The following is a 23,641-nucleotide window of genomic DNA, read 5'->3' as shown; positions in this document are numbered from 1 at the left end:
TGCATCTTCCATTTCCTCTTATAAAAGCTGCTTTATACTATTTATCTTTATCTTCTAACACACAGATTGGCTCAAATAATAATATTTTTAATAGCACTTTATTATGGACGATTCTGTTATGATTGGCAAATAAATCATAGAATGAGAGGATTATTTAGTTTAAACTGTTATTCTGATTTTAGGTAGCAGTGATGGTTCTGAGCTGAGTGAAGAGACTTCATGGCCAGCATTTGAAAGGTAAGAGAAGCCACTATATCTCTGTTTTGTTCAAATGCTTCACAGATCACAGTTCTTCTGCGTTTCCATGTAGAAGAATATGTGCAAAATATGCATGGAATGTGTGCTCATCCCTATGTAGTTGTTTTTTAGTCAGGGAGCTCTTTTGAGGTTCCATGCTTTTCCTACGTGAAATAGAACAGAATAGCATGTGAAGCAATCCTAACTATATCACACGACAATATATTTCAGTGGTATGGTGTCACTGGACTTTTGCTTCAAGAGAATTCTGTCTAACATCTGTGCCTGGTCAGACTAGCTGCCACTCCCAGTTGGAAAACTGTTAACATCGATTGTGTTATGGTTCAGTGATGGAACCCATGGGTAAAACAGCAAGGCTGGAGGCAAGGCAAGCTAGTTGAAGGCTACTAGACCACAGACAGCTCCAAGTGAGCAACCTATCCAAGACCTTTTATGTCTCTATCTACAGACTGCCACCTCCAGGTCCCTCCCCTTTGAGAAAACCTTAAAAGGCCAGCCCTCTGGCATGAAAGTGGGCATTCCTCCTTTGTTCCATAGCCTTCTTTTTATGCTGCCAGGTATCTGGTTCTTCTGGCTCAGGGAAGGGTGTCAGTAGAGATCTTGACTCCGGTCCTAATGGCTCTGGTAGTCTGAGAGGTTCCTCTATGAGTTCTTGGCCAATACCTCAGATGCAGTGCTCTTCCTAACTTCTGCAGTCAGCTCTAAACACTCACCCAGACCCAGCTCCCCATCTGCTGCCCTCAGCCTCCACTTCTGTGTCTAGATCATTGCTGAATCATGCCAAAAGCAACATCCAGAACTGAGGAGAGACAGCTCCCAATTCCTTCATAGCCTGAAGCCTAGAGTCGTCCCCTAGAGCGCTAGCAGCCCTGCAGTGCTTCCTGGAATGGCAAATGGGCCTTCAAGCCCAATATCACATGTTGAGTGTTGTCTGCCCCTTGGATGTACATTGTCCTCTTCTACAAGAACCTTCTATAACTTCACATTTTATTGCATAGCTTCAACTTGGCTCAGACTTGGGAGTTCAGAGAGGGTGATGCAAGCATGGTCAGGAAGCTAGTAAGCTGGAAAATACAAGGTCCAACAAGGTTGAACTGGAGGCTTTCATTCTATGTGCCACTGTGACAGCTCCTAAGGGAACTGCTCTTACTAGTCTTAGCGGTACTGCGGTACTGCTATTGTGGATGTCCGGAAGGTGGTAGTGCTATTCACAAGGAGCCAGTCAATAACTTCTGGCCCCAAAAAACTGTGGCCTGTGCAGTTTGTTGCTTAGGGGCAGACTGAGCTGTTCATAGACTGCTTTTCTCCTCTGAACCACATGACTGCATTCAGGCCACCAACCTTGATAGTTAATATTTCTGCATGGTGACTTACAGGCAACAGTTGATTTATGAGATCCCAGCTAAATATCAGGAAGAACATTCTGTCAGTAAGAGCTATTTGACAGTGGAGCAGACTCCCACAAGAGGTGGTGATGTCTCCTTCCTTGGAGGTTTTTAAGCAGAGGTTGGATGACCATCTGTTATGTATGGTCTAGTTGAGATTTGGACTAGATGACCCAGTTCTATGATCCTATAAGATCACGATGCTTTGTGCCCTTCACATTTCTCATATTGGAATAAACTCCCTATTGCATGAGAAACATTTTTGCCCAAGTAATACCCTATGTATCTATCTGTTGCCTGGCCATTCTTGCAGCTAAGGGACTTTCTGACCAGTTCTGAAAGTTGCACTGAAGAATTGGCCTGTATTAAGTCCTTTATTATCAAAAGCAGTTTCCAAGTTGGAAGTGCTTCAAAGATATCTGCAAGTCTTGTCAATGTGATTTATCCAAAATGTTATGTTCTATTTGCACAATTCTACCTTGCCTATAAAAATGATACAGTATTTATAAGTATATCATGGTGTTGCAGTCCCACCAAGTGACACATCTTAGACAGGAGCAATTGATAGCTCACCCTGTCACGGGTGGCGCTGTGGTCTAAACCACAGAGCCTAGGGCTTGCTGTTGGCAGTTCGAATCCCTGCGATGGGGTGAGCTCCCGTTGTTTGGTCCCAGCTCCTGCCAACCTAGCAGTTCGAAAGCGTGTCAAAGTGCAAGTAGAGAAATAGGTATCACTCCGGCGCGAAGGTAAACAGCGTTTCTGTGTGCTGCTCTGGTTTTGCCATAAGCGGCTTAGTCATGCTGGCCACATGACCTGGAAGCTGTTTGCGGACAAACGCCGGTTCCCTCGGCTAGTAAAGCGAGATGAGCGCCGCAACACCGGAGTTGTCCGCGACTGGACCTAACGGTCAGGGGTCCCTTTACCTTTACCAAGGTGAAAAGAGGTCATTTCCTCTTTTTTGACACTAACCTGTGATTGATGCTTAGTGCAACACACTTAGGCCAGGATGGCTTTTCCCCTGAAGCCACTAAGAGCCTGGCAAAAGAAAAAGAGGTTTGAGGAATGGACTTCTTATATCATTGGTTATCAACATCTGAGAGCTAGGAGCCATTGATAACATCTGCTTTATGAGACCTATGAGACCCATGGGAAAGTGCACATGAAACTAGTGAAACACATGAAACACTTGGAAAAAATTTTTGTTGAAAAGCAGTACAAAATATTTGAAATATTTAAAAAATATTTAGAATTGAATAATTAAAAATATTTGAAACACAGCACATAACAGTTATTATTTGTGAAATTGCAGTGTGACTAAGGCACATTGCTTTATTTTAGTGACATTCCCTTGCACTCAACATATATTTTAAAATGTGCAAAAGTGTGAAGTTTGCCTTGTACTCCGCCACACCCAGGTATATATAAATCAGGTACCTTGCCAGAGGCACAAGCCCAAGGGCAGAGCCTGTAAAATACTACAGATCTTTGTTGTTTAGTCGTGTCCGACTCTTCGTGACCCCATGGACCAGAGCACGCCAGGCCCTCCTGTCTTCCACTACCTCTCGCAATTTGATCAAACTCATGCTGGTAGCTTCAAGAACACTGTCCCACCATCTCGTCCTCTGTCGTCCCCTTCTCCTTGTGCCCTCCATCTTTCCCAACCTCAGGGTCTTTTCCAGGGAGTCTTCTCTTCTCATGAGGTGGCCAAAGTCTTGGAGTATTGGTATTGGTATACAGATCTAGCAAGAACTAAATAACCACACAATAGTAGCTCTTTGCTTAAAGAGTGAGACTATGTGTGGTTCTTTGCTTTGTGGAGGACATTGGAAGTACAGTGTATCTGTGTCAAAACTATTATTGTCGTCGTCCCCCCCCCCCATCCCCATCCCCCCAGATTTAATTAAAATAAATAAATAAATTTTTGAATGCTTTGAGAGTAACCAACAGGCAGGCCATATCATGGTGTGGTTGTGAAAGCATATGTGCATTTTTATTTAATTTTACTAAATTTTATTTTGCTAATTAGTAATTTTTATGTTTCTTCCTTTTCCACTACAATGGACATCTGGGACAAATAACCCAGATGTTTTGATAAAGAAACTATTCCAGAAAAATCCCAGTATAAGCAAAGTAGATCAGACCATCATTCTGAGTTAAAAGCGTGTCCTTTTGAATATGCTTGCTGCATATTTGGATCATATTATGCTGCTGTGGGAATGTCTAAATGAAGAGGTGTTGCAGTTGTGCTAGCTAAGGTATTAAATATTACTCAGAATAGACCCATTTATTTTCAGTGTTCCAAGATTGGAAGAGTCATTGAAGGTAGATTTATTTTTGTCAGGGGGGTAAACAATTCACTCTGGCTTCTGAAATGTGTGAAACAGTGTGTATATATATATATATATATATATATATATATATATATATATATATATATATATATATATAGCCAAAACAGTAAATAAATTGTTTCAGTGTTAGGAACTTTACTCACCAGTTTTCCAACTGTAATCACTTCATTTTAACTTCTGAGGATTTAGCATCCTCTCTGCAGCCTCTCTGTGGGTTACAAAATTTCTCTCAGAATACTCTCATCTCTTCTTATTAGATAAAATTTCTCCCTAATTTGTATATTCAATTCTGCTCATATTTCTTGGCAAAGTGCTATTACAAAAACTGCTGGTGTAATTTAGAATATTTTTTTTTTTATTTCATAAAATGTATACACCACTTGATTGTAAAAAAACAAACCTCAAAGCGGTTTACAAAAATAGAGCTTTCAGTGTCATCGGCCCAGTCCTGTGGAATACTCCACTGGTAGAGATTGAGCAGGTGCCTTCTGTTTCAACCTTTAAATAACTGCTGAAAACCTTTCTATTCTAGCATCCTTACATAGGCAATTAAGAATACATCTTTCCATAATTGTTAGTAGATGGTCTCCAATTTTATTTTATTTTATTTTTATGTGTTTTTATTATACATAGTTTTTATTGCAAACTGCTTTGATGTTTTTATGATCTAGTGATATATACATATTATTAATAAAATATGCTGCTTTATGCTACCATCTCTAGACTCTTGTATTAATTTACGAGACCCTTAGCAACTTGAGTCCAGGATACTTGTAAGGACCACTTGACTGTTAATACACCTGTCCAGACATTGAAGTATTTGGGGGAGTCCCTATTAGTAGTTCCCCAATGGCTGAGATAGATGCATAGCTCATATCAATCAGGAACCAGGCATTCAGAATTGTCGGTCCAATTCTGTGGAACTCTCTCCCACTCACATTACTCAGGCCCCCTCCCTATTGAACTCTTCACACTTCGTGAAGACTTTTTATTCATTCATTTAAGCAGGCATTTCAAGTGAGTTTTTCTGATTTTTAAATGATTTTATGCCGTATCCCAATTGTACACCACTTGGAAACTTGGATATTAAGCCATTTATACATTACAGAAATGGATGTGGTTAAACCTGCCCCTCTTGGCTGGTGTTAAATGGTCAACAATTTCAGTTGTTGATAAATACTGTTTCTTAACCAAAGGTTGTAAAATAATTAGTGAATATTTAAGATAGTAAGTATTGAAGTTGTATCCAAATGAAATTTATGGATCTGTTTGTATTTTACCATTTTAATCAGCTGTATTGCTCTTGGGAATTGTGCTTTTCTTTTAAGCTCTGAAGTTGTTTAAAAGTAAAAGTTGTTTCGTTACTTGAAACGATGTAAGCGCAGCCTTGCCTTTGATATTCATTGAAAATACTGCATCTTGTGATACAAGCAATTATGTAAATAAGTATAAACATTTAGGAAATAAACTAATAATTACACATAAAAATAACGCTAATTTATCTGGAGGGCTTATCCACACTTTCCTTTTGCCTGCTCCTTCCAGGCACAAGTCCATGCTTAAAAGCTCTGTGTCTGAGTGTGTGTGTGTTTGCCCCCAAGGTTTCCCCGCAAAAACCCTCAGTTAGCACATACTTTCCTTGCAAGAACTAGGCAAAACTTGAGATATTATTCTCCTGTTATTTTTCTGCAAAATTGTCGTAATGGCTTCTCATAATATGTTTTAAGTGTTTAGCAATGTAGAGTTCTGTTCTGCCTTTTTAAAAAGATAAGTTTTAAAGCAGCTTTTCTGATTCTCAAACTGTTCATGGGGATGCCAGGAAAAATGCCAAAATACAGTGGGTGCTCATATTAAGAACACATGTCGAAATAAGAAAGTTATTTTTTCTCAATGAAGTATGCTGTTGGTCACAGAGTGAGATGTAGTAGCAATGTGGCAGAAAGGAAGCCTGTTTGCAGTGTTCTGACAAATGATAATGACTGTGAATTTAAAAATGTGTAATACATACAATTTATAATGGAATTCAACAGGAACAGATTATACCATTCTCTTGGTCCGGTGACAAGAATGGCACGAAATGGCTATCGAGGCCACATGAAGGGCAGCAGGTACCAGCCCCTTGTGTTCAGGGGTCAGACTTTTTCCTCTGGTGTTGGTGACTTGGTTGATATTGAAGTGGGTGCATTCTGACACTCCTGATCTTTCTGGCTTCCTTGGGCAAATCATGTCAATGAACTTTCCCTTTAAAAATAGGTCTTCCCTCTTTTGTGTCTTAATCATATCTTTATAGAATGTGGCTGGCTTGTTCTGATCTGCAAATTTCATTTCTTAAAGTATTGCACTATTACCTGGAAAAGCCTTGATGTGTTTTTAAAGTATTATGTTGAAATTAATTGGGGTGGCAAGAATGATGTTGGTACCTGAGTGCCTTAATATTCAAAATACTTTCTTAAAATTTTTGCATTGGTGCCCTCCCCCGTCTGGGTCATATATTTTAATAAATTGCATGAACATCAGTTATTGGCTTTAACCCATTCTGAATGGCATTTTATGCAAAACTGCTTGGAAGCTTCCATACACGTCCAGCTGTTTTACATTCCTAATTAAACTTCATTCTCTATAATGCTGTGGCCATCCAAGAAACCTAGCTCAAACAACCATAACAATCGAGCATCGTCTGGAGTTAAGATACGCATTGGATGCCTTGCCAAAACTGGTGGACTCTTGACAGGTTCAGGTTGTTAGATCTGTCAAGTTTACACTTGACAAACAGATGAAGAGTGAATGGAAGAATTTTTCCAAGATGCTTCAGAAATTCTCAGACTGTCTCTAGAGAGCTGAAGGCTGTGCCCACATAAGCTGCTTGGCATGCACTGAGACACACACAGTTGCATCAGTCACATTTGTCCTCTTGAAGGCTGGTCAGCTGTTCACTACAAGCCATGTAGAAACAGATTAAATTAACTGCTCTGGGTCAAGCTTTCTGCTCCCATGCTTCTTCTGTCACTGTTTTCAAACAAATTGATGTGGTATTGTGCATGTATCTAGCTCTTGCTTTTTTCAGTTTCTGCAACTCGGAATCTTAACAAATCGTCTTTCTACCAGGTCTGAATAATTAAAAAATCACACGTTTGAGATGAGTGCTGTTTGGTTTTTTTTTAAATGAAATTGAATCTGAACATTTTGCTGTTTAGGATTTATTGTAGTTGTATTATGTCTATCCGTAATGTTGTAAGTTATTTTTATTTAAGATTAATTTGCTGAACTGGAGGGCATGTTACTTGTGCTTCTGGGAGAAACATCCATTGAAGCAGCCAAAAGTCATAGCCAATGACTTTTTCCACAGTGAAATCCAATAAATGACATGGCAACATTAACACAGATGTTAATTGCAAGTTAAATCATGCTTGGAGAACTGCTATTGGGATATTTTGTGTATTCCCGTCTTTTACTCATTCTTCTTTATAGTTCTGCAGAGTCTGAGGATTTAGCTGTTCATTTGTATCCAGGAGCTGTTACTATTCAAGGCGTTCTCAGAAGGAAGACTGTATTGAAAGAAGGCAAAAAACCGACAGTAAGACATTGAATGAATTGTTTAAAATGTTTCTCAGGTCCTTTTAGCAGTCAGTTGGTTGAAAGACAGGATAGAAATAAATCAAATAAAATTGTGGCATCGCAACTCACAGACAAGTCAAATGATTCCTGGAGCCCTCCTGTAGATGCTGCCTTGCCCTTGCCACTGCTGCATTCTTGAAGTAGCGCAGGGGTAGACAACCCATAATGAGCAGTTATGAACGCATTTGCACACATCCTTTGTCTAGGCAAGGAGTTACTGAGCACAGAACATGGTCTCTTTCTTTATCCCATTTTCTTGCTTTGGGCTGCATTCATTTAGAGGTAATCTGTCAGGGGTCACATGTAGACATGGCCAAAGTCAAAACTGGGTGAGGTTATGTTATCTCTTCTTTCTTTCTTCCTCTCTTATTCTCTTGCTCTTTCTCCCTGCCTTAACAGGGAGGATCCCTCCTGCAAGACTCCTGAGCTGTTCACTTGCAGAGGGGAGAGCTTTTGATATTAGGCTGAGGGATGCCCACCCCTGTTGTAGTAGTAGTTACCACCATCCTAGGGACCCCCCATTCCATCAGGTCCGGTTGTTGCAGGTCTTAGGAGAAGCCGCTACTATTGAGAAAAACATCTCCACATTTATTGAATCAGCTCTCATTACTGAAAACCAAAGCTGGCTATAATACATATAGTTGTTTTAGTCATTTTAAATAGGGATGCAAAGGCAAAATTCTTAGAATTTCAAACATGTTACCATGGAGGCTACTGTGACAACCTTTGAAATCACCAAAACATTTATATTTATACTTGCTCTAAATTTAGATAATGAATAGGTTTCTTTTTTGCTTAATGATTCTTGCATACCTTTACCTTTCCCCCCCCCTTCCTTTTTTTACTAACATGGTGGTGCTAGCTTGCTTAATTTGGGCAGTCAGTATTTGGTTGCATCTGTGCTTCTCAAATTAAGTAACATTTTTTTTAGGAAATGCATAAGTACATTTTGCCTCCAGGCCAGTTTTCCTTGATTAGAACATTGTATGGATTGTAACGAGACAGTAAGGACAAAAAGGAAGCATGAGGGGACTTGCTGAAAAAGAGCATGGTGGCTTGTGTTTCCCTCCATAAATCGTGGTGCTTCTGCCGGGCATTAGTGTGGAAACCCAGCTTTTAGAAAGGAAGTTCTCTTCTTTGTGTGTTTGCCCCACATCACATTGCTCTCCCTATTTTCTCATAGTTTTCTCGTTCCTAGACTGAGAAGAAATGTGGATTACCACAAAATGTGGATTACTTACCAAGGGGTCTGTCTTGCTATGCTGATTTGCCTTTGAGGAGGCTCACTGCAGCAAAGTTCGGAAGTGATTGATTTATACGAAGCATTTGTTTTTGAAACAGTTGCCGGACCCATTTCTTTAGTGATCTAGGCTGAAAAGTAGAACATCATTTCAATCTATAAGATATTGTTGAATTTTGTTTTATTTCTTGGAATGTCTTTGTTTTGAAAGTATTGCCCTGCTCAAGACCCCTTTGAAATGGGCTGGAGTGAAAAAATCTGAAGAGATAAAATGAAAATGAAACTGCCTTAGTCTCTTAAAGGTATTAATCTGATGACTCTTTGCTTTTGCAGGTAGCATCTTGGACAAAATACTGGGCAGCACTGTCTGGAACTCAGCTTTTCTACTATGCCGCAAAGTCCTTGAAGGCGACAGAAAGAAAACATGTATGCAATGCATTGTACTACATCTCCCAGTGATATTTATGATCTTCATCCAGAGGGATAGATAGAATCAAACAGATATTATAGATATTTTAATATGCAACATGCATTCTCTCAATTACCTTTTCATGCTCTTTATTCACCGCTAGAGATGATAGTTTAGCTACCTTGCTTTTTCCAGGATTAAAATTTTTTCTTCTCTCCTTTCATTGGGAACACTGCAGCTACAAACGTTTTCACTGCTGCTTTCTGGTTAACCATTGCTGCTGTCTGGATACTTGCAGCTCTGCCTACTTTTCTCCCTTAGTTCCCTCTCTTAGCCTCTCCATCTTGATTTTCTGCTGCCAACTCAGCTGAACAGCAGTCTTGGAAAATAATTCCAAACTCTGTAAATCTTCCTACTTGAAATGCTCTGGAAGCAGCCTTCTGAGTTCAGCTGGATCTGTCTTAGTTACAGATGGGTAGCCGTGTTGGTCTGCCATAGTCAAAATAAAAAAATTCCTTCCTGTAGCACCTTAAAGACCAACTAAGTTAGTTCTTGGTATAAGCTTTCGTGTGCATGCACACTTCTTCTGTATCTGAAGAAGTGTGCATGCACACGAAAGCTTATACCAAGAACTAACTTAGTTGGTCTTTAAGGTGCTACAGGAAGGAATTTTTTTATTTGGATCTGTCTTAGTATACAAAGCTTGCATACCATGCACAATGTATACTGTAGCTACTAAACAATGTAAAGCAGCCATTGTGATAATCTCCAGTCTGATGAATCTGCAGTGGGACATTTCCTTGGTATTTAAATTCTTCAGGTCCCTAAAGCATGGGTACTAAAGTCACACTCATCCCAAAATGTGTACACAAACTGATTTCCTCAAATTGAGTCCTGTTCGTCTCTGATTTCAAATGGCCAATAACTTTTATTTGAAGCAGAGCATTGTAAGAAAGAAGTCTTCAATTGATTTCAGACAAATTGAAAAGCCAATTCCTATTGCCAGTTCTGGTAGTAGCTGTATACATCCTTTCTGTCATCTGTTTTTCACTCATGCAAAATCAGAATTCTACATTATGTTTGGATTGGAGAGGCAGACTTTTAAAATGTAACATGTAACATCTCTGTTCAGCTTTTAAGATCTATTTTGCATTAATGATGTAAAAAGCCAGTGCTGTTTGTTCTGTGTTGCAGCATTTAATGCATATCTTGTGGTTTGTTTGTTTTTTCCTCTTTCCATTAACGTGGTTTTGTTCGTTGCTTCCTGCTTTCCTCCAGTTCAAATCTACCCCAAGTAAGACTGTATCTGTCGTAGGATGGATGGTCATGATGGCTGATGACCCAGAACATCCAGATCTCTTCCTGCTCACAGATTCTGAGAAAGGTCAGTGACTGAATATCCTTGGTAGATTCCCATATGATTGTGGACACTGGGTGATCTTGGGACAATGGGATTATTTGCCTTTTTGCCACTAATTATGGAAGCAAATGAACCTCAGGAGAATAAAATGCATACAAACACTGGACAGCAAAAGAAAATGTGTACTATAGAAATATTTTATTGTCTTTTTGGACACTTTGAAATGTTTTGAGGGAATTTTTTTCATATTTTAAAATGTAATATCTAGCGTTACAGTCCAAGATTGGATTTTAGGGTGGCTTGCAGATAGTTAAACCATTCAGGAAAAATACTATAGAAGCAGAAACAACCACATTAAATAAATTAGCTCAGAACTGTTCCCAAATATTTGTGTGACTTTTCCAGTCTGCTTTCCAGGGCATTGCTATTTTTAAAGTTAAACTTTATATGAAGTACTTCTTCAGGGTAGCATTGTAGCTGAAAAGAATTTAAATTCTAATTACTAAAACGATTCATGGCCCTTTTATCTCAAGGAATGTCTCAAGGAATTACCTTTTTTTAATAAAAAAAAATCTGTTCCCCTTGCTTTTGAGAAGCAGCAGGAGAAATTCTGACTGCAAGTGATCTGAAAGCTAGAGTTCTTGAGCCTTCCATACTAGTAGTTTCAATGCTGAATCCTGCAACCTTTAACTTGCCTTATATACCAATGTGATTTACGCATTGTGATCAGCTGCGCTGATCCCGGGACTGCAGGGAGCTCTGCGCGGCCATCGGGAGGGGGGCGGGACTTCGCGCCCCGCTCCCGGTGGCCGCGCAGAGCTGCGCTGATCCTGGGACTGCAGGGAGCTCTGTGTGGCCATCAGGAGGGGGGCGGGACTTCGCGCCCGGCTCCCGGTGGCCGCGCAGAGCTGCGCTGAGCCGGGGACTGCAGGCAGCTCTGCGCAACCCTCAGAGCCGGTCTCCTGAGGGTTGCGCAGAGCTTCCTGAAGCCTGGAGAGCGAGAGGGGTCGGTGCGCACTGACCCCCCTCGCTCTCCAGGCTTCAGCGAAAGCCTGCATTCACCCCATAGGACGCACACACATTTCCCCTTCATTTTTGGAGGGGGAAAAGTGTGTCCTATAGGGCGAAAAATACGGCACCTAATCAGCTCAAGAGCTCCTGATTTGTATGCCAGGAATTTGAACCTCAGGAGGGTCTTGACTGCTCAGTGGATAGCTTCTCCCTCCTCTTTTGAGTAGAGATCTCACATTTTAAAGGGTTCTATTGCATTGAGTGAAATATTAGACATGTGATTACAGCACCCCTTACTTGGCAGGTAGATATTTTCATTTTTGTGTTCATATCAATTTAAATAAAAATGTCTGTCCGGCCTTTCAAGTACCATACACCACTCAGGGCCATGTTTGGTGGGATTCTGTTTAAATATGTGGTATCTTTCATATTACGACTATACATTAATATGCATTTTTCTATTTCCCATTTCTTGCATTCTTTTATTCATTTTTAAGAGCTTAACTTGAAGTCTGTCATTCGTGATAGAAAGCTCTCCCTCTTTTTGTAATTTAGGGAACTCATACAAGTTTCAAGCGGGTAACAGAATGAATGCAATGCTGTGGTTTAAACATCTGAGTGCCGCCTGCCAAAGCAACAGACAACAGGTGAGGGAACTATGGCCTGCTTTGGCAACTAGCAATGAGTGCTAAATATTAAACAATTCTGTACAAAAGTCAGTCTTCAGTCTTGCTCTGAATAACCATTGTTCAGTTCTCATAAAGGTCTCTTCTAATAGCTCCTGGCGTTACTGAAGATAGCTAGCTTCATATATCTCTAATTAGCAGCTTAAAACAATGAGTGCATGTTAAGTGCATGTAAAAATGAGTTCCTGGTCTGCATTTATTTCCCCTGGGACACATTTAAATACACAAGCAATCAAAAATGCAGCATTAGGGCAATGTGTCACATTTCCTCATACAGTCCAAGAAATAAATGGCTCCCATTGATTGCATTAGAGGTTTTTTAAAAATAAAATAAAAGATAAAGTCTGCTTTGAGGGCCTTGAGCAAGATTATGAAAACAAAGTTAAAGATTTACATGAATCACCATTTTCCAAGGAAAATTAAGAAGTAATTCATAGGAATGGATAGGTATATAAATATATATCTTTCATAATTGTCAGATTACTATATTCAACTTTTTTCAGATTTTATGCCATGTGAAACTCTCCCTTCCTACCCACTCTTAATGCCCTCCACAATTTATCTTTAAAAGCTCACCATTGTATAACTATTGTGCCTTTGAATCCTGATTCCGTTCTGTAGCTTACAATTCTAGAAATCATGCTTTGCTTTATATATGTTTATGTTGCTTTTATTCCCTCAAAATGTGCTCCACTTACATGGTTATTTAATTTTAGTTTTCTTACATTTATATTGTGCTTTTCTGCCACCATGTAACCAAAGCAGCAAACTTTTGACTCCAGGGCAGTCCCCCATCCAAGCCCTAACCATTCCCAGACCTGTTCAGTTTCAGCAAGGTACTGGCCTCGTGTGCTTTCATACTATACCCTGGGACCCCCAACCCACTTGTTTCAGATTTTGAGGCTGCAGGGAGGAGGAAATGAGGAAGCGGTCCCATTGCATTTGCACAAGTCTATTCCACTTGCACACAAACATAGACTTAGTACAGCTGAAAAGTGTAGTAGTATAGTTATTTTCCATGAGCACAATATCAATATTTTTTGCTAGCAGACATCACTCCTTACTACATACATATCCAGCACTCAAAGGAATGAGATGTAAACCAAGGCCAAGACTTCCAGAGTGGATAACCTTTACCCTTCTGCCCCTTTTGTGAAATTTGAAAGTTACTATGCCATGTTAAATGCATATCTTTTCCCAAAATAAAAAAAATTCCTTCCAGTAGCACCTTAAAGACCAACTAAGTTAGTTCTTGGTATGAGCTTTTGTGTGCATGCACACACTTCTTCAGATATCTTTTCCCAGTGTCTGTATAAAATACCTAAGAAGTGGCTCTGCTGAATTTAGAAACAGACTTTCAAAAAATAAACAGACCTACACAAATTTTAGGCATTAGATTACATTGTGAGTGGGGAACTAGATCCAGTCAGATTCCTAAACCCCCATCCCCCTCAGGCCAGCTTTGACTGGTAGGTGGGGCCACCCACATGAATCATCTGCTATCATAGTGATGCTAAACGATTGGCATCTGTCAAAGTTTAAAGGAGGTTGCTATAACTGCCCATCAACTGATTTACTGCAATCTCCTTGAAGCCATGCATTCAGTACCAGTCAGCTGATTGGCTCTGGGTGCGCCAGAGGCTTGTTATGACTTCTGACCAGCCTTCAGAGACTCTCTGCAGAGGGAAAAATTATTCGAATTCAAAGAAATTAGGAAGGTTGCAACTGGTTGTGCCTCAACTTTGGATCTCACTAGGAAGAGCAATCTAATAATGGATTCCTACAGTCACTTCTGTTTTGACCTTATGGAAATGTGTAGCTCTCCAGTGGTAAAGAAAATAACTTTTTGATTGCCCAGAGAACATCTGTTATTCCTTCCTTTGTCCAGGACTGTCTATCATTGAATTTATGCTCTCATAGTAAATTATAGTTCGGAATATGAAGAGGAGCATCCTTTGATTTTTCATGGTGCGGTGAATGACTGAGTGATAGTCTCAGCAAGGCTAATAAATTGGCTTCTGAATAAGATCACTGTTTAACTGCAAAACAACAACACCCAGTCGAATAACATTTATTGTTGCTATCCTATCAAGAGACACAGGTGCTCTTCAGGAATAGTCATGGATTGACTCCAACTCCAGCCTGAGCAAGGGGAAGAGACTACCCCCTTATATTCTGCCTAATTCAGGCCACAAATTCTACTAGCAAGCAAGAAAACAAAATAGACATTTGTTTATATCTTTCCTCACATGCAAGCCAACTTGTACAGTAGTGGGCAGTCTCCAGCTCACAGGCCTTTGGAGATGATACCCAAAATATAAGATACTTTAAGGTTTATTTTTTACACCAGGAAGCAGGCATGGAGGCGAGACTGATTCACATTTTAATGCAAACCTACCTAATTTGCTTTCCCCAAAACAATACATGGAATTTGAAATTTGTACTTCTCTGAATTTTGTGTTGCAGTTATCTAACAGAAAGGTGTTTTAAAATATATATATTGGGGAAAATATAGATTGAAAGGCATCTATTAGTGAAAATAATTTACCAAAATTATATTAGCAAAAAATAGGAGAAATGCACACTAAAAATGCTGGTGAATTTTCATGAGAGCTTTTAAAACTAAACACCACAAACTGATGTGAAAATGTGACAAACTGAATTAAGATTTTAAAAGATGAGAAACTGAGCAAAACCAAGATTGACAGATTTCACCGTTCCTCACAGAAAGCCATTGTTTGCTTTTTGCACCAGAGCTGAGCTATAACCTAGAAATCTTAATTTTCCTTACAAAAACATTGCATATGTTTTTAGGTTCCTGCCAACTTGATGACTTTTGAGTGACAAACTTCTTCAAAACATGAACGAAGATGACACTTTTGAATGCTGTCTGCCTATCTCCTAGTTTGAGGATGGAGGTTCTGGCGGAAACATGCCCCAGTTATACTTCTGTGCCAGAACAAAGATGGTAAACAGAGTTTCAAATCTCTGAAGTACTGAACAAAAAAAAATACTAAGAATTCAGGGGATGGAAGTGCGAGAGGAACTGCCATGGACCATGTTGCTGCTTAATATTTTCTGAATCGACCTGTGGAAACCACTGCCTTAAAGAATGACAGGAAACCCAACATGAAACACCAAATACTGTGTGTGTGTGTGTGTGTGTGTGTGTGTGTGTGTGTGTGTGTGTAAGAAAGAAACCTCTGCCGGTGCCGTGCTTAGGTTAAATCAGATGTAGCTCATTCGCATTTGTGTTAACTTTGTTAGCTTTGAATTTAAAAGTCCACCTTTGTTTCTTTGTAAAAGGAAACCTCGTACTGCTTAAGGGTTGTGTTAATGGGCAGGTTTGCAAGGACATAGCTTGTGTGTTCTTGAAGAATGTGCAGTTACTATACTTGTATCCCTCCATATCAGTTCTTTGGAGGCTCAGATAATTGGCATCACTGTTTTATTTGTTTATGCTTAGAATGCGATAAATGTAATATATGCAAGTTTATTCTCTTTTCTCAAAGCACTGTCTTTGTGGAACCTAGTACTGTATATGGGGATTTTCTTTCCGACAAGTGGCACAACAGCTGAACATTAAAACACCACACCCTCCTTTTTCAGAGTTCTTGGTTGTAAATTTCCTGATAGAAATAGTCTGCAGGATTTGGTAAAGCAAGCTCTGGGAAATATCATCAGGTCAGAACTGAGCCTTTATTCCTCAGTGTATTTTCAAAGGGGTGACACTCTTTTATTTCCCCAACAATGCATTGTAAAGCTTTTCAACAGGCCTGTTTACCGTTTAAAGCCCCATCTTTTGTTGCATTGATAACATTTTACAAGTGACAGTCTTACTTCACATCTCTTCTTGCAGATTGAGACGCACAATGCCTGTATTTGTAGTTTGGAATTCTGAGTTACACTGAACTCTTCTCTATCAGATATAGAAATCAGATCTCCGTAGCAAAAGCTCACAAAATGCAACTCTCAGCATAACCAAGACAAGTAAGAACTTGACATGAGAGAAAGCATTGATAGAATAAAAATTTAAAGAGTGGATTATTTCCTACATGAAAATTAAATGTGCAACTACACTTTTTGACCACATTTGTGGAAAATTATTGCATTTCAAAGATGCGTCTCTCTCTTTTCTCTTCTTTTTTGCATGTGGTTCTTTTCTGAAATGCTTTGAGGCTTCTTCAGAACCTTCCGATGATGGTAATCAAATGAAAACAGGGCAAGTAGGAATATACCACAACACTGCAGTCTAGTTAATAAGAGAAAAGATTGTATTCATTCTGCAGATTATCATGCGTTAGCTCTATGCTTAAGTTTATTCACAGATGAGTAACAATCTTTTTATTTTTATCTGCTTCAGAGTAGAATTTTGCTGGCTCATACTTCCAGAGCCCAAATTTTCCAAAGAGCTTCCTCCTAATTAGTTAGAATAGGGCAGAGACTGGCAGCCGTCTTCAAAGGAAAAGAATAATAACGACATTAAAGTTGCTCTGAAGCTGCAAATATAAGTTCATCTTTCTAAGTGATTGACATTTGAATCTGCTCCTTTTTTCTTCCCATAATAACATTAACAGGTTTTGAATATTTGCCCCATGAGGAATGAATGCTCAGTTCTGACCTTGAAGTGGTGTTATGTCACTTGCTTGTTCTGTGTCACTTAGTTTACATGTCTCCCACAATAACCCATGTTGGGTGTTTCGTTAAAAAGAGAGAGAGAGACATCTTCATAGCCAGCAGTATTACTGTACAGAATTTGCACAACTTTCCTTTTTAAAATTACTACATGTTTCTTTTCAGAATAAGCTTTTTTTTATAAAAAAAAAGAAATGAAAAACAACTTCAACACAACACTATAAATGTATGTACTTAGTATTATGGAAGGTAATCCTGTGGAATTTTTATTTTTTTAAGAGAAAGAGAGAAAACAATTGTGTAGATACATTGCAGGCTAACCATATTTGTTCTTCATGTTTTTATGAGTAGAGAGATGCAACTGGGAACCCCTTTATATGAAGCAGGTTTGCAAAAGACAGAGGGCCAATTCACATTACATTTCCCCCCCGTGGTACTTCATTAGGTTTGTGGCACACTAAATGGGTCTTTGTGAGATTTTTCAAGATTCTGTCCAAATTATAGCACAGTACATTAGTTTTGAATAAGTTTTGAAGTCTTTTAAGGATATGGTTAGCTACAATCTAGAAAACCTTTTGTAGTGTTCATGAGACCAGTTCATCACATCAAAATCTACGTTAAATGGATATTTATTGTTTTTGTGACTGCAGCGCACACACAATGATCCCACAGATTGACTCAAAACTAAACCGGGTTGACAGCCTTTTCTTATATCCATACAGCAAGTTTCAAAAGATAGGAAAGACAGTATTAAAAGCTGGCAAAGCTGCCAATGCTTTTATCCAGCTTCAAATATAATATATTTATCAGAAAGCTTTGATTGAAAATGAAACTGCTTTCTCTGGTTTATGAGAATTAGCAGAGAGAGTTGTGACAATTTCATAGGTTTCAACTAACATGATTGATACATTACATGAACTTAGATTGTCTTAATATTACGCACAACTACTGAGCCATTCCAGTTTTATGAGGTGGTCAAATTGTCAAAAATAAGCTTTTTACATCTTTTTACATATAGCCACATGTTACTACACCCCTCCCCCCGTTTACCAAAAATTTGAGGTAAAAAAAGGCTTGATTTAGAATATTTCTTTTATAGTTTCTTTTGTAAATGAATAGTCTTTTAAATATACTATCAGTAGAAAGAACTAATTAATTACTACAGTATGATTCAAAAGGCATTGTGTTAAATCCTGTGATGTAAAATTTCACACCACAGTGCTATGAATTCCATTAAATTTATTTACTTTGAAACAAATGGCTTTTAAAACAAGGCTCCCGTCCAAAAAATATTAAACCAATCTGTGTCTGAATGAGGCATTTTAATTGCTTGTTATCACAAGTAACTTTTAAAAATGTTAATCTATCTGTGTGAATTTTAACAGTAGCAGGAATTCTTTGTCAAATTTATTTGACAGTGATAAATTGAAAACACTTCAGGTTTTTCCTATGACCTCAGATACTGGTTGCTAAATATATATATATTTTTCTATGTTTTTATTATTCCACCTAAAACCAGTCAAGTAGTCTTAGTATCCTGAATAAGTGATGTTTTGATTTTAACAAAGCGATTCACACAATAGTTCACACTCTCTGAGTTATGTGCCGATTTCTGTGAGCACTTTGTAAAAAGGAAATGGATTGTGCTACAGTAATTTAGTTTACAATTTGGTAAGATGTTTAATAAGATATTTTGAAGTTTCCTACAAGGAATGTTTAATTCAAAAGAGTAAAATTCTCCTGTTAAAATCTAAAAAACCCATCCTTATTAAGGTTGAAAATCATACAACAAATACGGAATACCTTCCTCCTACTGTGCCTGTTTTTCACAGTGCTGTTATCAGCACCTTGATTAGAGAATCTCTATAGCACTCCTTAACCAAATTTATCAAGCTTAAGTTCAAATATATCAGATTTCTTCACTTTCCATGCAATAAACTTTAGGGATCAGTTGTTCCACATGGTGTTTCACTTAGTTTTTCACTCATTCTACCATCCCAGATAATTTTGTTCTTTTCCTGTTCATTTGCAATTGGTCAGCGGTGTGTAAGTTGTTTAATGTCATCAGACTCCTTTCCTGGCATATTTCAGAAAAAAAATATATCTTTGTAATGAAACCACAGGTGAGGACAACTTCACACGTGACTTTTTCCTTCATGGAAATTACGTCAATGTACATGGGAAAATGTGTGGATTCAGGGGAAATTGATGCAAGCGCTGTACCTGTATCTTGATTCGCACATTTTTTCCCTACATGGAGATTGTAAGAAAAATGACCCTGAAATTGCTTGCATAAATAGTTTGCGGGTTACACCTGAACTGTAAATGCCTGTTTGCAAATGTTGCTATTAGAGACACACCACCACCAGTTATAAAGACTGGTGTAAAGAATATTGTGAAGCAAAACTCATAGTTTACTTGCTAATTTTGAAACACATTCCTATAACCCTGTGTATTAGCCGGGGACACACAAATCTGTTTCAAATGAAGCTCAGTCATGAGGTGATCTTTCCAGTTGCATCTTTTTTCCTCAATGTTTTGTACATATTTCTCTTTCATTCCTAAGTGTTATTAGTCCTGATCTACTTTTCTCACTTGGTATGCTGGCCGCTATGAAAAACACTAAAACTGGTACGAAATAGCCAGTTTTCATTTCCCTGAAAAAAATACCCTTTTTAATAGTTTGCTGTTTGCAAGTTGCTCCCTTCCTTCCATTAAAAATGGCTTGTGTCTAAGGTTAAAAGCTGCAATTAATAAATGAGAAGCAGATACAAAATGTCCCTTCAAAGCAGAATGCCATTCCCTGCCCATCATTGGGCACAACATATCTGCATAAGATGTTTGCCAGTGCCTTAATTACCTGTTTGAAGACCAACTGGGCTAGCCAACCATCACTATTCCCATGCATTACCCCATTCATGCAAATTGTGTTTTGTTTTGTTTTTTGAAGAAGCCCCATGGAAGCCGCCTTGAAGCTTGAATAGTCAGTATAATAACTCAGTTGTTCTTGCCTTCCTTTTGCTTTGAAGTTCAGTATTAGTAATATAGTGGACCCGGTGGTTTTGATTCATTCCATTCTCAAGTTTTTTGAACAATAGCATAGAGCTGATTTGGATGACAATTCAGACCTTTGCTAGGTGGTAAGGTCCTATGGTAAGCTGGGCACTTCAGGGAACCCAAGCCCAACTCTCATCGGCACCATGGGAGTGAGTGAGCCCTTGAGTCATTTAAAAGAGCAGCTCTGGATATCACACAATATGGGCTTTTAAGCTAGTTCAACCTAATTACAAACTGAGCACTCCATGACGCTGTGTGTTTGAAATGTCTCTGTCATACTAGCAACCTAAGGTTTTAAGGTAGACCAGGTCACATCTGAACTCCCGTTACCTAAATATTAATAATCTCTAAAGCATTTCAATATTTTCATTGGGTTTTTTCAGTCACCTATTGGCACTCATAAAGAAATTGGAACACCCCCCCCCTTTTTGGTTTATTGTGTTATTTGAACTCATTCGTAGAGAAAGCATGTTCCCTTTTTAAAAAGTCTATCAATGTATGGAAGTCATCGGGAAAAAATCCTATGCAAAACTTGGTAAGTAACGTAACACATTTGTCTTTAAGCTTTGATGTACTGGGATTTTGAGAAACAAAATTAAACTTGAGTAAAACTAACTCAATAAATAAAACTGAAGGCTATGTTCATGAAACAATTGCTATTTCTTCAGATATTGAGGAAACTGTTATATTCCCCCCACAGCCCCACACCCATGTGAATCATAACCGAATATATTTTTAAGTCTAAACCTCAGATATGATAGTTCAAGCGGTTGACAGCTACAGGTTGTGAAAAGTAAATGTTCACATCTAGAAATGGATATTGCAATATCATAAGAGACTCATTGTGAAAGGTTGTGTATAGATGAAGGAAGCTGCTGTCCATATTGGGATAGTTCTTGAATCTTGGCCTTGTTGAACAACCAAGAAGCCAAAAATATTTCTTTTGTGCAATGGAGAAATAAGGAGAAAGATGCTTTCCTTCTGGATTGTTCAGCAATGTCCAAATTCAATAACTACTACTATTCCTGGAATGCTGAATTACAAATTAATTTATCGCTTATGCTATTCATAACCTACTACAAGTTAATTTATGGGAGGGGGAGAAAGAAAGAGATGCACAGTCCACATTATGCAAAACACAAGCCATTTTTAATGAAGGTTCTTCCCTGTTGACCTGAAGCACCATTTTGATTGAGGTTGAATGCACTATGATCTCAATGAGTGATGTGCAGTTTCGCTGTTCCTTGTCCTTTTTCCTCCCGATTTTTAATACGTGTGTGTGTGCGTGCGTGTGTGTGTGCGTGCATTTTGAACTGCGTGTTTGCATTAGCTATTTCAACATGGCTACAAGTATGGACTTAAAAATAGAATTTTCCTACTGAAATAAATAACTTAAAATTTCAACCGCGTGCATTGTCGTTTTACATACTCACATTTCTATTGCAGCAAGTCTTGAGTGTGGAGCCAGCTTTCTCTAAATGTAGTGACACCTTGGATCAACTGAAATTTGGCAGTAACAAGCTGGCTTTCAGAAGAGGCAAAATGGGAATATACTATTGCCAATAACTAAAATGAGCAAATTGGTTGGGGTGTTAAGCAGCATAGCAGAAAAGCATGAAGCATCTAATTAATTTTCTAAAATATTACAAGTACTAAACTCTCAAGTCTCTTCTAGCTTCCTTCATAATCTTGAAGCAAACTTTAAAAAGCATTATCTTGGAGCACTTATGCAAGATACCCCAAGTGTTTTGAGTTTCCAGGGCAACAAAGTTGGGAGCAGCTAAGAGGACTTTTCCACAGGGTGATCCTCTTCCCTATGAGAAGGTATTTCCTCCCCAAGCAATGCTGGGCTTTCATCCATCAAAGTCCACCCTCTGAATTGTTCCCAAACGGCACCAGAATATTGTACCCTGCTTGTAATATGGTCAGTGAGTCAAATCACTGAAAATGTGAATGCTGGGTTCTAAGTGACAATTCAGCAGACTTGTCACAAACTTTTCACAATGTTACAGATAGGTAGCCGTGTTGGTCTGCCATAGTCAAAATAAAAAAATTCCTTCCAGTAGCACCTTAAAGACCAACTAAGTTAGTTCTTGGTATGAGCTTTCATGTGCATGCACACTTCTTCAGATTGCCTCTTCAGATACACTTCTGTGTATCTGAAGAAGTGTGCATGCACACGAAAGCTCATACCAAGAACTAACTTAGTTGGTCTTTAAGGTGCTACTGGAAGGAATTTTTTTATTTTTTCACAATGTGAATTTGTTGAAATGAGCTCTTGGAGATATTGCTGTGATTGACTATAAGCAGCGACTGGCATTTTAATCTCTCAAGTCATATACCTGAGATATATGACAAGGAAAAATCTCTGGGCCCATCATCTTACTGATGGCACAAAAACCCATAGCCAGTTAAGCGTGTTAAGGACATTGGAATCAATTGTATGATTTCCAGAAGATAAAGACGTTGATCACATTTGTGGCTTCCCTGTTAAAAACAAGGAAAATCACTGCAAAGCAGTCCTGGGAATGTTTTTGAGATCCCACAGCTGCCTCATCAACACCTCTTGGTCATGTTGTTCAGTTTATTTGGTCTGCTGACAATAAACGATCAAATACAGGCAGTGTTACCAAGACAAACACAGCAAGAAAATTATATATACATCATACACATGCACACAAATTGAACCTTTTAAAATGAGCATAAAACACGGACCATTTTGACTCAGAACTTATCTTAATGACAGCAATAATGATGATAACAAGTTTCAGGAAGTTCTACTATTAGCAACAGGGTGCAATTTGCCAGTGAAGCTGCTTTGGAGGACTCCTGCTGATGATTTTAGCTAAGAAAAGGAGTGGATAATCTTTTTGGCCCTGTGGGTGAGGTCTTTATCTCCCCACCACACCCATGGGCAAACTTTGGAGACTTGGGCAGGCCCACTCACCTGTCGGTCATCTGACGTCATGTGTCAAGGAGCCATCAGGCACGTGGGTCATCCACAGAGCAGGAACAATGTGGGGCACAAAATGCAATTAGCTTGTTCAGCTCGAGATGGTGCTGAAACTGACCACTGGCCCTGCCCTTCGCCTCTAGCCTCTCACTCTGGATCTCTCCCAATCAGACAAAGGCTGTGTCAATCAGGAGGGCTCCTCCTCTGGGCTTGTCTGGCCTGTTGCTCAGCAATTTGCAGGACTCTCCTAGAGTGGGGGGTGTCAGAGAGGGAGGAGAGTCAGCAGGTCTGAGACTGTCGTGTTGCTGGGTAGCAATGGCAATCTCTGGCTCCTCTCTGAGTCTGTGCTCACACTGCAACTCTCAGCCTCTAGCCCTGTCCTGGAAAGGCCTCCTTCTGACCCCCACTTGATCACTCAAACCCTGATTCCAGCACCTCCCAGCTTATTCCATCTCCCAGACTGCTCCCACCACCATGATCTGAGGTCACCATGATCTGAGAGCCAGTGTGGTGTAGTGGTTAAGAGCGGTGGACTTGTAATCTGGTGAACCGGGTTCGATTCCCTGCCCCTCCACCTGCAGCTGCTGGGTGACCTTGGGCTAGTCACACTTCTCTGAAGTCTCTCAGCCCCACTCACCTCACAGTGTGTTTCTTGTGGGGGAGGAAGGGAAAGGAGATTGT

General features: G+C 39.2%; 1 protein-coding gene across 2 annotated transcripts in view; it reads left to right on the top strand.

Annotated features, from left to right (window-relative positions):
- The window catches only part of RALGPS2 (Ral GEF with PH domain and SH3 binding motif 2), a 97,219-nt gene extending 75,808 nt beyond the window's left edge, over positions 1-21,411 (top strand). The window contains exons 14-20 of one of the 2 annotated variants that reach the window (XM_081194420.1): positions 183-237; positions 6,025-6,102; positions 7,463-7,568; positions 9,183-9,275; positions 10,537-10,642; positions 12,185-12,276; positions 15,130-21,411. In XM_081194420.1, the coding sequence (XP_081050546.1) occupies positions 183-237; positions 6,025-6,102; positions 7,463-7,568; positions 9,183-9,275; positions 10,537-10,642; positions 12,185-12,276; positions 15,130-15,159 (560 nt within the window). In that variant the 3' untranslated portion in view covers positions 15,160-21,411. The remainder of the gene's footprint in view (positions 1-182; positions 238-6,024; positions 6,103-7,462; positions 7,569-9,182; positions 9,276-10,536; positions 10,643-12,184; positions 12,277-15,129) is intronic. The other variant, XM_081194421.1, reaches the window with a different exon arrangement.
- Positions 21,412-23,641: the final 2,230 nt, after the last annotated feature.

Source organism: Podarcis bocagei, assembly GCF_964188305.1.
Source record: "Podarcis bocagei genome assembly, chromosome: 5".
Taxonomy (NCBI): domain Eukaryota; kingdom Metazoa; phylum Chordata; class Lepidosauria; order Squamata; family Lacertidae; genus Podarcis; species Podarcis bocagei.
Note: the sequence above shows the minus strand (reverse complement) of the source record. Positions and strands in the feature narration are given on the sequence as shown.